Source organism: Cnephaeus nilssonii, assembly GCF_951640355.1.
Source record: "Cnephaeus nilssonii genome assembly, chromosome: 7".
Classification (NCBI taxonomy): domain Eukaryota; kingdom Metazoa; phylum Chordata; class Mammalia; order Chiroptera; family Vespertilionidae; genus Cnephaeus; species Cnephaeus nilssonii.
The window spans coordinates 96,890,208-96,905,580 of record NC_137078.1 but is presented as its reverse complement, the minus strand read 5'-3'; the positions used below and the strand labels follow the sequence as shown (position 1 = coordinate 96,905,580).

Here is a 15,373-nt window from a genome sequence, read left to right as displayed (position 1 = left end):
TTGTTCCTGGGTGTGTTTTTTTGTGTGTGTTTCTTTTTAATTTTGGTAACCTTTAATACAGTTAATTTCTCTTTTAAAAATATATTTTATTGATTTCAGAGAGGAAGGGAGAGGGAGAGAGAGATAGAAACATCAATGATGAGAGAGACTCATTGATCAGCTGCCTCCTGCACACCCCCTACCGGGGATCGATCCCAAAACCTGGGCATGTGCCCTTGGCCAGAATTGAACCTGGGACCCTTCAGTCCGCAGGCCAACACTCTATCCACTGAGCCAAACCGGCTAGGGCTGTTCCTCAGTTTATTTTGTTCATTAGATTCCACATGTAAGTGAGATCATGTAATACTTGTCTTTCTCTGACTGGCTTATTTCACTTAGCATAATATTCTCCAGGTCCCTCCATGCTATCTCAAAGGATAAGAGCTCCTTCTTTTTTACAGCTGCATAGTATTCCACGGTGTAAATGTATCACAGCTTTTTTTATCCACTCATCTACTGATGGGCACTTGGGCTGTTTCCAGATCTTAGCTATTATAAATTGTGCTTCTATGAACATAGGGGTGCATTCTTTCTGATTGGTGTTTTGGTATAATATTGCCCTGTTTTGCCAACCCAAAATGTCTCCAGACATTGCCAAATACCCGCTGGGGGCAAAGTCCCCTCTGTCCCTGTGGAGAAGTACTGGGCTGCAGGGATGTAAGGGAGGGGCTTGGGAGTGGGGAAGTGGAGGAGGAGGGCTGCCCAGCTGCCCCCTCAAATGCTGCTTTTCTTGCAGGAGGAGCCTATGGCTGGGCCCACCACCCACGTTGCCCCCATGCTGTTCCTTGCCCTCCTGGTGTTTCTGGAGCTGAGCCTGGCGGGCTCCCTGGGCCCTGGAACCCCTGCTCGAAACCTCCCTGAGAATCACATCAACCTCCCAGGCCCAGCACTGTGGACACCTCAGGCCAGCCACCACCACCGGCGGGGCCTGGGCAAGAAGGAGCGGGGGCCAGGCATGCCTGGCCGGGCCCAGGATGGAGCTGTGGTCACCTCCACCAGGCAGGCCTCCAGGCTGCCAGGGGCAGGGGGCCTGCTGCCTGGGCAAAGTCCTGCAGGCCTGCTGCAGGACAAGAGTCTACTCCTGGGGCTGGCCCTGCCCTACCCTGAGAAGGAGAACCGGTCTCCAGGGAAGAGACGCAGCAGGGAGCACAGGAGACGCAGGGAGAGGTTGAAACTGCACAGAGGTAGCTGGATATCTGGGATGGGGTGGGGTCTGGAGATGGAAGGGAGGGGCGGAGAGGGGGGCGGAGATGGCTTTAGGAGCAGGCCCGGAGGGAGTGTCAATGGTGTAAGTAAGGTCACTGGGAGGACATCCAGAGGCCCCAGAGGAGCAGGCAATGGGCACCCAGCGGAGTGAGGGGGTCTCCCTAAACTCAGAGGGATCTGGCAAGCGGGGGAGCCTGGGAGAGGCAGGGAGGGACGTGTGGCCATAGACCACAGTCTTATCAGTAGATAATCCTCCCACGTCAGAATTTGACTTTGTATCGGACCTGAATATACTGATTAGCAATAGACCAGTCCAGTGCCCTCCAAGGACATCACTTCATCACCTCCGAGGCATAGAGCAGGGCTGAGCGCATAGATTCTGAAGCCAGAATCTGCCCAAGTTACTAGCTGTACGAGTCACTGGTCTGTGCCTCAGTTTCTCCCTCGCGAAATGAGGATAATGGCCCCATCGAGCCTCAGCGTAGGCCCAGAGACCGCTGATAGGGGGAGCGCTTGGAGTGGTGCCTGGCAGCGGCAGGGACGGGGAGCAGGTGTTGCTCGTTGATGCTCAGCTTTTTCTTGATGCTGAACCAGTGTCCTCCAACCTGGACACGGAGGTCCCAGGGGAGGCGTCGCATCCCTATCCCTCCGGCCTCTGCCCTGTCTGTCCCTGCGGTGCTCCCCGACCCCTTAGCCCTCCGCACCTTCCTTCCCATCCCCAAGCCCCTGCGGGCATCCAGCTGCCACTGTTCCCAGCGCCCCCTCCCCGGCCCATTCAGTCTCCGAACCAACATTTCCCAGCAGCTACACTCACCTGGCTCCTCCCCGAGCTCACCTGGCCTCCAGCTTCCAAGCCTCTTCCTGTGACCAGACTGCCTCTAGGGGCAGGGCTCCTGGTGCAGACATGGAGCGGAAGGGGTTCTGCAGGAGGAGGAGGTGGAGCCTCAGCCCCGCCTCCCCCTGCAAACAGCTGGGGCTCGCTTTCCTGCCAGGCCTACTGGGACCCCCCACGTGGACAGAACACAGTCGGCAGGTGTATGTGTGGCAGCGGGGAGGGGGGCACCTTAGATTCTCAGCCCCCTACTCCTGGATGCTGGCATCCTTGATGGACAGGCCAGAGAGCACTCATGGGGTGTGGATCCATTCAGCTCAGCTCCAGCCCCCAGCTCCAGGGGACCAGTGGGGCCCTCCTAAGAGAGCGAGCGACATGGCTCAGTGGTTGAGCATCGACCTAGGAACCAGGAGGTCACGGTTCGATTCCCCGTCAGGGCACATGCCCAGGCTGCAGGCTCGATCCCCAGTGGGGGGCGTGCAGGAGGCAGCCAATCAATGGTTCTCTCTCATCATTGATGTTTCTCTCTCCTTCTCCTCTCTGAAATCAATAAAAATATTTTGAGAGAGAGAGAAAGAGGAGGAGGGGGCAGGGGAGGTCTGGAGGCCAGGCCCAGCCCAGCTGACCGGCTGTGAAGCCTGGGAAATGAACAGATTCGATGGTCCCTAAGTGGCCTCTCCACTCTCCGGGATTCATTTCTGGAGAGCGGGGTGATCCCAACAACCCAACCAGCCCTAAAGTCAGCTCTTCCCTGAGACAAAGAGGCAGGGAAAATGCCCGGCCCTCCAGCTTCTCTCGAAGCCCCGTGTTCCCGACCACCCCAACCCTGCCTGGTCACACTCACCCTACCTCATGCCCATGTGTCTTGGTGGTTAAAAGTATTGATTTTATACTCAGGTGGAGCTGGGTTCGAATTCAAACTTCAGTATTTACCAGTTGTGTGCCCTCGGGGAAGTCTCTGAACCTCTCTGTGCTTCAGCTTCCTCCCTTGTGGATGAGGCTGACCGAGTACCTACCTCCCAGAGCTCCTGCAGAGCTCATGAAATAATGCTAGTACAGCAGGACGGGGCATACACCAGGGTCCTCACACACAGCAGGCACTCAGCAAACCGCGCATGGTTATCACCGCATAGCCAGCATTCCCTCGTGTGTGATAGCCTCAGCTCTCACCTTCCAGACTTCTCAAAGGCCCCTCCCCCTCCCCCTCCTCTCAGCCTTAGCTCGTTGCTCCTCTACTTAAGCTTGACCTCCTCCAGGAAGCCTTCCATGTTAATCCTATTAGTTCCCATTTGTTGTACTTGCACCCTGGGCTGCACCCAGCCATCCCAGACGTGGACTTGCTATAATGTTGCTTTAGATTGAGAATCCTTGGGCTGCAAGCTCACCCCAGACATTCCTCCCCGCCAGGCCCCCGTTTCTACCTTCCCAGGAGAGTGGGCAGCAGGGATGTTGGGGAGCCAATGGCTTAGTCAGGCTGTCAGACTTGTCACGTGATGCCTCCACCCCCTTGTTGGCGGCAGGAAATGTGGGTTCTGCTTTGGGCCGATGAGGGGTGGCGAGCAGATAAAGGCCCCATGTTTCCTATTCCGTCTCTCAGGCCGAGCCTTGGTCCGAGGCCCCAGCTCCCTAATGAAGAAGGCGGAGCTCTCCGAAGACCAGGCGCTGGACGCTGCCATGGAGGAGTCGTCCACCAGCCTGGCCCCTACCATACTCTACCTCACCACCTTGGAGGCAGCACCTGCCACAGAAGAGTCCCTCATCCTGCCTGTCACATCCCTGTGGCCCCAGGTAAGGCCTCGGAGCCAGGGAGTCCTTGAGACCACATCATGCAAATCCCTCTTAGTCATTTAGGGAGACTGAGGCATGGGGGGTGGGAGGACACTGGTGGAGGCCCCTGGGGTGAGCTGGAAACCAGGTCTCCTGGTGCCCGTCCAGCCCAGCTACAGCCCGGTGGGCACTCTGTCCTGAAAGGGCGGCCACTGCCCAGGAGAAAGTGGTCCTGGGGGCTCACTCGGGCCAGCCAAGGAGGCCAGCGCCCACTGAGCACACTGGTCTCTGCATGGAGAAGGGCAAGGCCCGTGGCAAAGCATTCCGTGCACACGGGAAAGTACAGAGAAGAACAACACCGCAAAAAGCCACGTCCCCACAGCCCGGAGTTAACAGGTGTTAGTTAACACATCTGCTTCAGACCTTCACGAAGATGTATGGAGAGAGCAGCGAGCTCCTGCGGCCTGCTTGCTTCCACCGGCAAACAGAGGAAGGGAACACGCGAGTTCATTGCATCATCCTGGCAATGAGCAAGATGCGCATCATTGCACCTCTTGTGTAGCTTTGCAGTATTTTTCAAAATGATATCACCTAGACCTTGCTGGTTTGGCTCAGTGGATAGAGCGTCGGCCTGCGGACTGAAGGGTCCCGGGTTTGATTCCGGTCAAGGGCACATGTCTTGGTTACAGGCTCGATCCCCAGTGGGGGGCGTGCAGGAGGCAACTGATCAGTGATTCTCTCTCATCATGGATGTTTCTATCTCTCTTTCCCTCTCCCTTCCTCTCTGAAATCAATAAAAATATATTTAAAGTAATAATATTATCTAAAATGATCAATAAAATATATGTAGAAGAAAAAATCTTTACTTTTTAGCAGAAGATCTTTCTTATTCTCTTTTGGGGTCTTGCACCCCCTGAGATTCTGAGAAAAGCTATTTTTTAAAATATATTTTTCTTGATTTCAGAGAGGAAGGAAGAGGGAGAGATAGAAACATGCATGATGAGAGAGAATCATGGTGGATCAGCTGCCTCCTGCACGCTCCCCACTGGGGATCGAGCCCACAACAGGGCATGTGCCCTTGGCTGGGATCGAACCTGGGACCTTTCAGTTCGCAGGCCGACGCTATCTACTGAGCCAAACCGGCTAGGGCTGAGAAAAGCTATGAACCATCCCCAAAGAATACCTGGTTATCCCTGCCCTCGCAGGCCCCCTGAAGTCCATGCATTGAGCACCAGCCCTGAAAGGCACCTTTATTGCCCATGTCCTACTGTGGGCAGATCCAGCCCCGACGGCTGGCCCGGGGCTACGAGGGCAACAGAGCCCTGGCATGGCTCAGCGGCGCCCTGGAGAGCTGATAACTTCCCCAGGGAAAGAGGGGCAGGGAAGTGAGCAGCTGGCTTCATCCAACTCCCTCTTGGTGGATGTAGAGACCTGAGCAGGCCTTCCCAGCCCCTCCCTCCGAGGCCCGATGGACGACCCTTCTGTCTGCATCGGTCGCCTGTGGGCACCATTCTGCTTGGGTGTAAAGTGAGGACAGTACCCTGGTGACTGCTGCAGCAGGAACCTCGGTGACTGTGGATGTCCCGGGGCTGGGCTTCTAGCAGAGGGTGAGCTGGCCTCTGAGGAGCCCTTCCTTTGCCCACTGGCCCTGGGGCCCCACATTTCTGTTCCCACCTGTTGGGGCTCCACGTTCCCTCCTCTCCACCCACCTTCTGCAGGCTCAGCCCAGGCCTGACGGGGAGGTGATGCCCACGCTGGACATGGCCTTGTTCGACTGGACCGATTATGAAGACTTAAAACCTGAGGCCTGGCCCTCCGCCAGAAAGAAAGGTACATCCACCCAACCGGCGGGGCTCAGTGGCTGAGCATCGACCTGTGACCTAGGACCGTGGTCGGCAAACTCATTAGTTAACAGAGCCAAATATCAACAGTACAACAACTGAAATTTCTTTTGAGAGCCAAATTTTTTAAACTTAAACTTCTTCTAACGCCACTTCTTCAAAATAGACTCGCCCAGGCCGTGGTATTTTGTGGAAGAGCCACACTCAAGGGGCCAAAGAGCCGCATGTGGCTCGCGAGCCGCAGTTTGCCAACCACGGACCTAGGAGATCAAGGTTCGATTCTGGTCAAGGGCACATGCCTGGGTTTCAGGCTCGATCCCCAGTAGGGGATGTGCAGGAGGCAGCTGATCAATAATTCTCTCTCATCATTGATGTTTCTTTCTCTCTCTCCCTCTCCCTTCTTCTCTGAAATGAATAAAAATATAAAAAATTAAACAATTTTAAAAATCATAAAAGAAAAACAAGAAACCTACCCACTCCCCCGCCCCCTCCCCGTGCCTGGGCTCCCTCCCCTCCCCCAGCCTGACCTACAGATGTCCAAAGTGGGGGATGGGTGAGGCATGGAGTCCACACTGCGACGCGCACCCCACGTGGAAATACCACTATCGAGCACTTACCACGTGCCAAGCTCAGTCCATGTATCAACGCATTTGACCCTGAAAAAAAACCAAGTGAGGTCTGTACTACCAAGGAGCCCGTTTTAGAAAAGAGACGCTGAGGCGGCGTCCCCGCCACACCGTGGGATGGCGGTACGTGCACTCCGCCACCAGCGTCCGTGTGCTTGCTCTCTGCCCCGCTGGGCGGCAGCTTCTGACCACGATCTTCTTGTCCCCAGAGAAGACCCGGGGTAAACTCTCCGGTGACGGCAATGAGACATCCCCAGCCGAAGGGGAGCCGTGCGACCATCACCACGACTGCCTGCCAGGTACCGAACCAGCGTCACGTTCAAGGCCCCGGGCTGGGTGCTGGGTGCTGGGGGCCTGAGGCGGGTGAGCTGGACCTTCCCAGGCACGTGCGGGGGCCTGTGGGTTCAGGACCCTCTCGGGGTAATAAGTAGTAACAACTCCTGCTACCCTTTACTGAGAGTCGCCGGAACACTTGACTTCGTCCTCAGAACAACCCGGAGAAAGAGACCCTGTCACCCCCAGTTTTCAGGCAAGGAAACTGGGCCTCAGAGGGTGGGTCGCAGCCAAGGTCACACAGCTGGGAAGTGGCTCAACCCTGAGTCCGCCTGAGGAACCACTGCCCCATGCGCTGACCCCTCTCTCCACTTCCTCCTAAAGTCTGGTCGGGCTTAATGCTGCCCTTGGCCCATCACAGCACTGCCCGGCTTTTTGTGGATGTCCCAATGGCATCCTCGCCCGTTCAGCAGCTCTGCCCATCGAGACTGAAAGCAAGGGGCTGGTGTTTTGACTGGTGCCCTAACCTCCAGGGGCATCTACTGAGGTGGAGTTAGATATGTAGGAGGTTAGGGGGTTGGGGGGTAAGGTCTCAGGGTAATAAGAGGGGGAGGAGCAGGAATGGCAGGGAAACCTAGGATGCAGTCTTGGCCCGGCCCTGTTCCACGCCCCTGCTCGCCTCCCCACCCCCCCGCCCCCGCCATTGCTGGGACTGCTCAGGAAATAGCGTGACATGGGCCCAGGGTGACATCCTGAAGATGCTAACAGCTAACTGCTCTCCTCACTGCTGGACAGCCAATGCCGCCTGGATCTTGGAGGGAGATCCGAGGGGTACCCCCCCAGGGGGACACATGGCTCATTCAGTGGCTGGAATAGTCTACAAAACGACCATCGAATCAGCATTTGGCATTGTGAGAGCCAAACCACCAGCTCCCCGACAGGCAGTTCTCTTTCCAAACCATTGTTTGCACCGGAGCAGGAAGAAAAGGCTGGAGTTTGGGCCACCTGGACAGTCGCTCTGCGAGGGGGCCCCGTGGTGGGCGGGGCCGGCCCCGGGCCTGCCTTGGGGGCTCTCACTGCTCCCCAGGGGGCTTCCGTGTCTCCATCTGTCAAAGAGGACGTTGGTGTCAATGACCCTTGAGGCCCCCCAGCTCCACGCTGACTCCACACCTGGCAGCCCCCAGCTGTCCCGCCCGCTGTCCCCGGGAGGTGATCCCGCGATGCTCCGCTCCTCCCACGATCCATCAATTGTCCGTCGAGGGCAGCTGGGTCGCTGCCACCCGCCCGCAGGGCCCTCGGCCGTGACATCCACCAGTGGTTCCGGCCGGAGCCTTGCACACCAGATGGCCCCACCCTGCCCGGGCACGGCCCTGCCGCAGCGACGATGGACCTCCTGTCCGCTGGGACCGTGTGCCGGGCGTGGGGCGGGTCCACTCAGCTTGGCTGACCACGTGTGCTTGCTGTGTTGGCAGGGACCTGCTGTGACCTGCGGGGGCACATCTGCATGCCCCACAACCGGGGCCTCAACAACAAATGCTTCGACGACTGCATGTGTGCGGAAGGTGAGCCTGACTCCCCCCAGGAGGCGGGAGTTGGCGGGGGGGGGGGCATCCCTCATGCTCTGAAGCTGGTTCTGCACGGAGCCGGGACACGATTCCGTGGCGGAGGTGGCCCGAGGGGCCTGCGGCGATGGAGGGGTGGGAGAATCCCTTGGGAGCCGCCGCCATGAGCAAGAAAAGCTCTGCTCGGTGCCTTCCCAATCTGTGAACTCACTTAGTCTCAATTCCTGGTATAGTTTCTCCGATTTGCTTTCCTCACCTCTCAAAATACAAGCTGGCTTGATCTCCCATGATCGGGAGGCGGGAGCAGGGAGCAGGGAGGAGAGAGGAGACTATCTCTTTAAATAAGATCAAACCCAAGAAGGCTGGAGCTTTCAGGCCAGAATTCTATCCCAGGGGAGGCATTCCAAGTGTGATATCAGGCGGGGGGTGGGTTTCCCAGCTCGTCTCAGCGAAGGATGCACTTGGCTGGCGGCTACTGCTTTAACCTCTGAGCTCCCACCCGGAGCAGTAGGTGCCCTCCTGCCCGGACGTGCCCGGGCGTGCCGGGCTCTGTGCTCAGCACTTGGCTCACATTATCCTCATTACCCTCCTTCATCCTTAATCCCCCTGTCTTCTTAATCCTCACAGCCATCCAGGGAGGGAGCGATTACGATCTCCATTTTACACATCAGCACACGGAGGCACAGAGTGGTTAAGGGACTTGCCCAAACTCACACAGCTAGAAAAGGAGGAGAATGTTTTTAATTTTGTATCCTGAAATTCTTCAAACATATGTGAAGTAGTCAGAATAGTAGTCACTATAATAATGAACCCCCGTTTCCCATCACCCAGCTTCAATAATTGCCGACTCACTGCCAATCTGTGTTGTCTCTCCCCTGCCCAGTCCCCCCATTCCAATATAATTTTGATGTAACTCCTGGGAGTTTAGAGAGATTTTATCTGTGAATATTTCAGTGTATATCTCTGAAAGATAAGTACTCTTATAAGAACAAAATACCAAAAATGAACAATAATTACTCAGTATCATTCAGTATCCAATTAGTGTTCGTATCTCCTGAGCGGGAGGATTTTGGTCTCAGTGCCTCTATTAACCGTCCTCAGATACATGCCCTATTTTTGCTCACATCAGGCTAACAATTATCTGCTGTGAAAGCAATAACACTGTGTACGTCCCATTATTCGTGCATCCATTCATTCGGGAAATATTTACTGAGCACCTGCTATGTATCTGGTACTGTTCTGGACACTGGGATTCAGCAGCTAAAAGAAGGAGCAAGTTCTGTACCCACAGAGTCCATTCCAGCGAGACAAGCATCTTCTCTCCCTGCCCTGTGAGATAAGACGCCTTTAGAAGCAATAAGGGCTGTGAAGAAAATAGTCCGGAGGTCTGCTGAAAAGGGGAATATTGGGTTGTTACAGAAAGGAGGGGCAGGAGTGGACAGTGGACCCAGCCACCTGAAGATGGTGGCTGTCGGGGAGACCGTCCCAGGCGAGAGGCAGGGGACAGGCAAGGGCCTCGGGCAGGAGCAAGGCTGGAGTGCTGACTGGGCCCCCGGTGGGCACGGGGAAGGTGGCCCATGGGGAGGTGGGGGAAGCTTGTTGGGAGGACCATGCAGGACCTTGTTGGCCTTGTTTGATTTCTAATCGGAAGTTGCAGGCAGATTGTCACTAGGGGAGTGACATGGTCTTGCTTTGGGCTTAAAAGTTCACTATGGCTGTAGGGGGGGCAGGAATGGAGACAGGAAGGACCAGCTGGGAGGGGAGAGGGGATGGAGGCAGCAGGAGTGGAAGATGGGGGGATGCTGGGAAGCTGCCTTCGGTACTTGTATGCAGGGTCGAGGCCCCATTTCACAGAGGAGGAGACTGAGGTGCCGAGTGGGCAGGAGGCACTCCAGTCCAGGGAACCCAGAACAGCGTTGGGGCCAAACCACAGTCCTTGGCCTCCTGGTCCAGCCCACCTAAGCTGCACATGCCCAGTTGGTGCCTGGCTGGATGCTCACTGGTGGCCCCTCTGTCCAGGAATCAATCAATTCTCCCTCCCTCCCTCCCTCCCTCCCTCCCTCCCTCCCTCCCTCCCTCCCTCCCTTCCTCCCTCCCTCCCTCCTTTCCTCCCTCCCTCCCTCCCTCCCTCCCTCCCTCCCTCCCTCCCTCCCTCCTTCCCTTCCTTCTTTCCCTTCCTCCTTCCTTCCCTCCCTCCCTCCCTCCCTCCCTCCCTCCCTCCCTCCCTCCCTCCCTTCCTCCCTCCCTCCCTCCCTCCTTCCTTCCTTCCTTCCTTATTTCCCCATCCTCTCTCCCTCCCTCCCTGGGCCTCAGGTGGGAGGGGACGGCTTTCCAGGCGTCCAAAGGCTATGTCTGCAAACAAAGCCCCATCTGCTCATTTCCGCTGGTCCCTCGGCACTGGTCGGCTCCATCAAAACTCTTGCTTCCTCCCTGGAGACTCAGGCTCAAAAAAATGAAGAGTGGAAGTGACAGTTCAGGCAGCTCATTGAAGATGGTCCAGGAAGAGGTTGTCACCAAGATGCCACACCAGAGGGATCTAGCGGGGCCGGGAACCCTCATGGGGACCATATCCCAAAACGGTGGACACAGGGCTCAGAGCTGAAGCCCAGCAGTCGGGGCCAGCCTGGGTTCTGGAGGGTTCCAGAAGGGCTTCTGTGACTACCAACCACTCCTGCCCGGGAATCCCCTGTCCACTCCCAAGTGTCACTTGTGTGGTCCCAGTTCTAGAAGCCCGGCGACCCAGGTGTCAGCTCTAGGCCACGAAGCACACACTTCATAGCAGCCCCTTCATTCTCTTTTTTATTTTTTTTAAAATATATTTTATTGATTCCTTACACAGAAAAAGGGAGAGGGAGAGCGAGTTAGAAACATTGATGAGAGAGAAACATCCATCAGCTGCCTCCTGCACACCCCCTACTGGGGATATGCTCGCAACCAAGGCACATGCCCCTGACCGGAATCGAACCCAGGACCCTTGAGTTCGCAGGCTGACACTCTATCCACTGAGCCAAACCGGTCAGAGCCCCTTCATTCTCTTGATGGTGACATAGTGGATCTTAAAGTAGCAAGGTCCTCTCTCTCTCTGGCCACTACTAACCTGAAATGCAGGGATTTGCTCACTGACGTCTCTTTCAGCCACCATCAAGAGGGTGTGGACTTAAATGAAAAGTATGTGTACCCATGTATTTCAGGGGGTGCCTGTGACGATGTGGAGAGGGCCACACCTACTCTAATTAGGTGGTCAGGGAGGTTCTCTCTGAGACCTGAAGGCCATGAAGGAGCCAGCTATGCAAAGGGCTTGGGGAAGGAATTTCTGGCTGAGAGACAGCAAGTGCCAAGGTCCTGAGGCGGGAAATGGCTGGATATATGAGGAAAAGCAAGAAGGCTGAAGTCAGGTTTCCTTTCGAGCACAATGAGAACCTGGGAGGTTGTATAGGGGCGGGCAGAATCTTCGTTACTTTAAAAAGTTTTTCATCGACTTTTTAAAAAATCCTCACCCAAGGATATATTTATTAATTTGAGAGAGAGAGGGAGAGGGAGAGAGAATGTGAGAGAGAAATTTGAATTGATTGCCTCCCGTATGCGCCCCAACCGGGGATCAAACCCGCAACCTAGAAATGTGCCCTGACCAGCAATCAAACCTGAAACCGTTTGGTGTGCAGGACGATGCTCTAACTAACTGAGCCACCCGGCCAGGGCTTAATAGACTTGTTAAGAGCATTTTTGGGTTCACAGAAAAATTGTGCAGAAAATAAGAGTTCTCCTCCTACAGTTTCCCCTATTATCTCCCGTTAGTGTGGCACACTTTCTACCAGTGATGAGTCCATCTTGATACGTTGTTATTATTATTTTCAAGAAGAGCGGTTTGTTTTATATTTGTTGCTTCTAAAAAGGGAGAGAGAAACATTGATTTGTTTTCATTAATTATGCATTCATTGGTTGATTCTTGCATGTGCCCTGACCAAGGATTGGAACCAAAACCTTGGAGCATCGGGATGATGCTCTAACCCAGTGGTCGGCAAACTCATTAGTCAACAGACCCAAATATCAACAGTACAAAGATTGAAATTTCTTTTGAGAGCCACATTTTTTAAACTTAAACTATATAGGTAGGTACATTGTTATTAACTTAATTAGGGTACTCCTAAGCTGGCCTTTGCTAAAAACTCAAGGGGCTAAAGAGCCGAATGTGGCTCGCGAGCCGCAGTTTGCCGACCACTGCTCTAACCAACTGAGCTAGCAGTCAGGGTGATGCATTATTATTGTTAACTGAAGACCATAGTATATGTTAGGGTCTGCTCTTCGAGTTGTACATCCTATGGCTTTTGATGAATGCATAATGACCTGCACCCGCCATTACAGTGTCACACAGAATAGTTTCATGGACCTCAATGTCCCCTGTGCTCCGTCTATTCACCCCTCCCTTCCTCCGCATTCAGGCTGCTGTGTGGCGGGTAGGGGGGTGGTTGTAGGGCAGAATAAAGAAGGGGGTGGTGGTGAGAGGGCGCAGGGGTCCCAGAGGGTGTGTAGGGGAGAGAAAGGGGAGAGGACTGGCCCAATGCACCCCTGACCCCCTTGCCTCTCTTTGCTCAGGGCTGCGCTGCTATGCCAAGTTCCACCGGAACCGCAGGGTCACACGGAGGAAGGGGCGCTGCGTGGAGCCCGAGACGGCCAACGGCGACCAGGGGTCCTTCATCAACGTCTAGTGGCCCAGATTGAGGCGCCTCCCCGCAGGCCTGGGGGGACTGCGCGCTGGAGGTTTGGAGAAGCGACAATTTGTTTGTAACTAGCAGTGGGAGAGCAAATGGGGGACCAGATGTCTGAGGCTGCAGGCTCCGACCCAGGACCCGATCCAGGACCTGCAGGCCCCGGAGGGGAGCGCTGGGCCCAGCAGCAGCACGCCTGCAACCCACAGCCCTGGGAGACCCGCAGGGCCTGAGCAACTGCGGCGGCAATGTCGATAGTGCCCTCTACTGTCCGACCGCAGCACTGCAACAGCTTCACGTTGTAGAAGTGAAGAGGTTTTTGAACGCAAAATAAATGGAAACTCCCCGAGACAGGGAACTCAGGGGCGGGAGATGAACACGAAACACCTCTTGTGTACCAGGCACTGTGCTAAATGCGCGACATACGTTATCCCACGACCTTTCCACCATTTTACAGGGGAGGAAACAGCCACCGCCGAGTCATCTGACCTGCCCAAGGTCCCAGATCGGTGCTCCTCAAACCTTAACCTGTGAACCAGTCCTCTGGGGTCTGGTGCAAGTTCAGATTCCTATTCAGTCGAGTCTGCCTTTCCCACAAGCCGAGGGCCTGCCCACGCCGCTGCTCCCGGCCCCCACTGAGGGCTCCCACCAGGTCTCAGGGAGCAGATGTGGAGTTGTGATTGGAACGTGGCCCGACGTTGTGGGGCTCCACAGCCCACGTTCTTGCTCCTTCACAACTAAGGACTCACTGCAGGCTCTCCAGGGCTTTCGGCGAGAGGCGTGCTCCCTGCTAGTCCCTCCTCTGGGCGAAGCTGCAGTGGCTGACTACTCTCCTCCTCCCCCAGACAAACGGGCATCATCTTGAAAACAGAACCAAATCCGCACTCAGCACCTGCTTGTCTGTACAGCGTGATTTGGGCAGATGGGCCCCTGCCCCCCGGGAGCTGGTGTTCTGAGCTCAGACAGGTTCCTCGAATTCCTCTGGCCCTGCTCACCCTGTCCTGGGACATGTACCTCGGAGTTGCCTGGCACCTTCGACCCCCGGGGTTCTTTCGCTTTTTTTTTTTTTTTTAATATATTTTTACTGATTCCAGAGGGGAAGGGAGAGGGAGAGATAGAAATATCAGTGATGAGAGAGAATCATGGATTGGCTGCCCCCTGTACACTCCCCAGTGGGGATGAGCCCACAAGCCGGGTCTGTGCCCAACCAGGAATCAAACCGTGACCTCCTGGTTCATAGGCTGACGCTCAACCACTGAGCCACACCAGCCGGGCAGTTCTTCTAGCTTTTGTAGTTCATGCCCTTGGAGAATGTAATGCAAGCAGGGACTCAACACACACACACACACATCGCCCATAGGCACCCTACACCTTCGTGGTTCCCAGGCCTCCCAGAGACCATGCCAGGACCCCCACCCCACACTTCTGCCACAAAGCCCACTGAGGAGTTGGGGCATCTCTGAGGTTGAGGTGCTTGAAGCTAACTGCCCCCCACAGGCCAGACCCAGGATGCCCACCCAGAACGTCTCTCCACGCAGAGCTGGCTCAAGGGACCACCTGAATCCCCCCCACCTGGCACCTCATTCCTGGCCAACTCTCTGGCCCAGGGCAAACCAGGTCACAACTGACAAAAGCCCTGCCCATCCGGATTCCTTGCACCTGCTGGGGCGGGGGGTGGGGGGGCACGCCCACAGGATGCCAGGGCTCTTTACTCCCCTGGGAAAATCAGTTGGGGTCAGGGCTCTGGCACCAAGGAACACAGACTCATCTAGCAGAAACCAGATACGCTTGCTCTTTTCTCCTATTCAAGTTCAATCGGCATGGGCCTCTTGTCGGGGGCTCGGGGGGGTGGGAGGGCGGGGGAACTGAAAGAGATCAAAGGCAGCTCTTTGGAAATCGAATCCTGAGTCCGCCTGCAGATCTGTCTGCTGTTGGGGATCAGACAGCGCCTCCGCTGTGTGTGCCTCACATGGCTGGCTGGCTGGTGGGAGGCTGCAATAGAGCCCTAAGGGTGTGGCTGCAGGCAGGCAGGCCACCCAGCGTGAAGTCTGGGGCAGCTGTCAGGTGGCCCTGGACATCAGCAGTGGAAAGCAGAAGGTCAGGACAAAGCTGACAGGCCCCACGGAACTGTCACTGCCCTCCAGGGGAGTTCCATGGCTAAGAATTGGGGCCTCGATATCTATCTGCCCTGGCTGTCTGCACTTGGCATTTGCAAAGTGGGGTGGGGGCCGGGGTGGAATCCTCTTATCTCCGGGGGGGTGGGGGGGTCCCAAAGCCCCCTCAGTGTCTAACAAACTTCTCTGACAAGAAGTACTTTTTCTTTTTATAAATATGTTTTTATTGATGTTACAGAGAGGAAGGGAGGGAGAGAGAGAGGGAGAGAAACATCGATGAGAGAGAAACATTGATTGGTTGCCTCCTGCACACCCCCAACTGGGGATCAAGCCCACAACCTGGCCATGTGCCCTGATCAGGAATCAAACCGGTGACCTCTTGGTTCATAGGTGGACACTCAACCACT

At 55.6% G+C, this 15,373-nt stretch overlaps 1 protein-coding gene across 1 annotated transcript; it reads left to right on the top strand.

The window, feature by feature from the left end:
- Window positions 1-757: 757 nt before the first annotated feature.
- On the top strand, window positions 758-12,875 carry DRAXIN (dorsal inhibitory axon guidance protein; the record flags this gene model as incomplete). The annotated part of the gene is made up of 6 exons (XM_079778274.1): window positions 758-1,223; window positions 3,675-3,865; window positions 5,563-5,674; window positions 6,521-6,610; window positions 8,057-8,146; window positions 12,740-12,875. The coding sequence occupies 6 exons, from the start codon at window positions 758-760 to the stop codon at window positions 12,850-12,852; spliced, it is 1,062 nt and encodes a 353-aa protein (XP_079634400.1). The 3' UTR covers window positions 12,853-12,875.
- Between the last annotated feature and the right edge of the window lie 2,498 nt (window positions 12,876-15,373).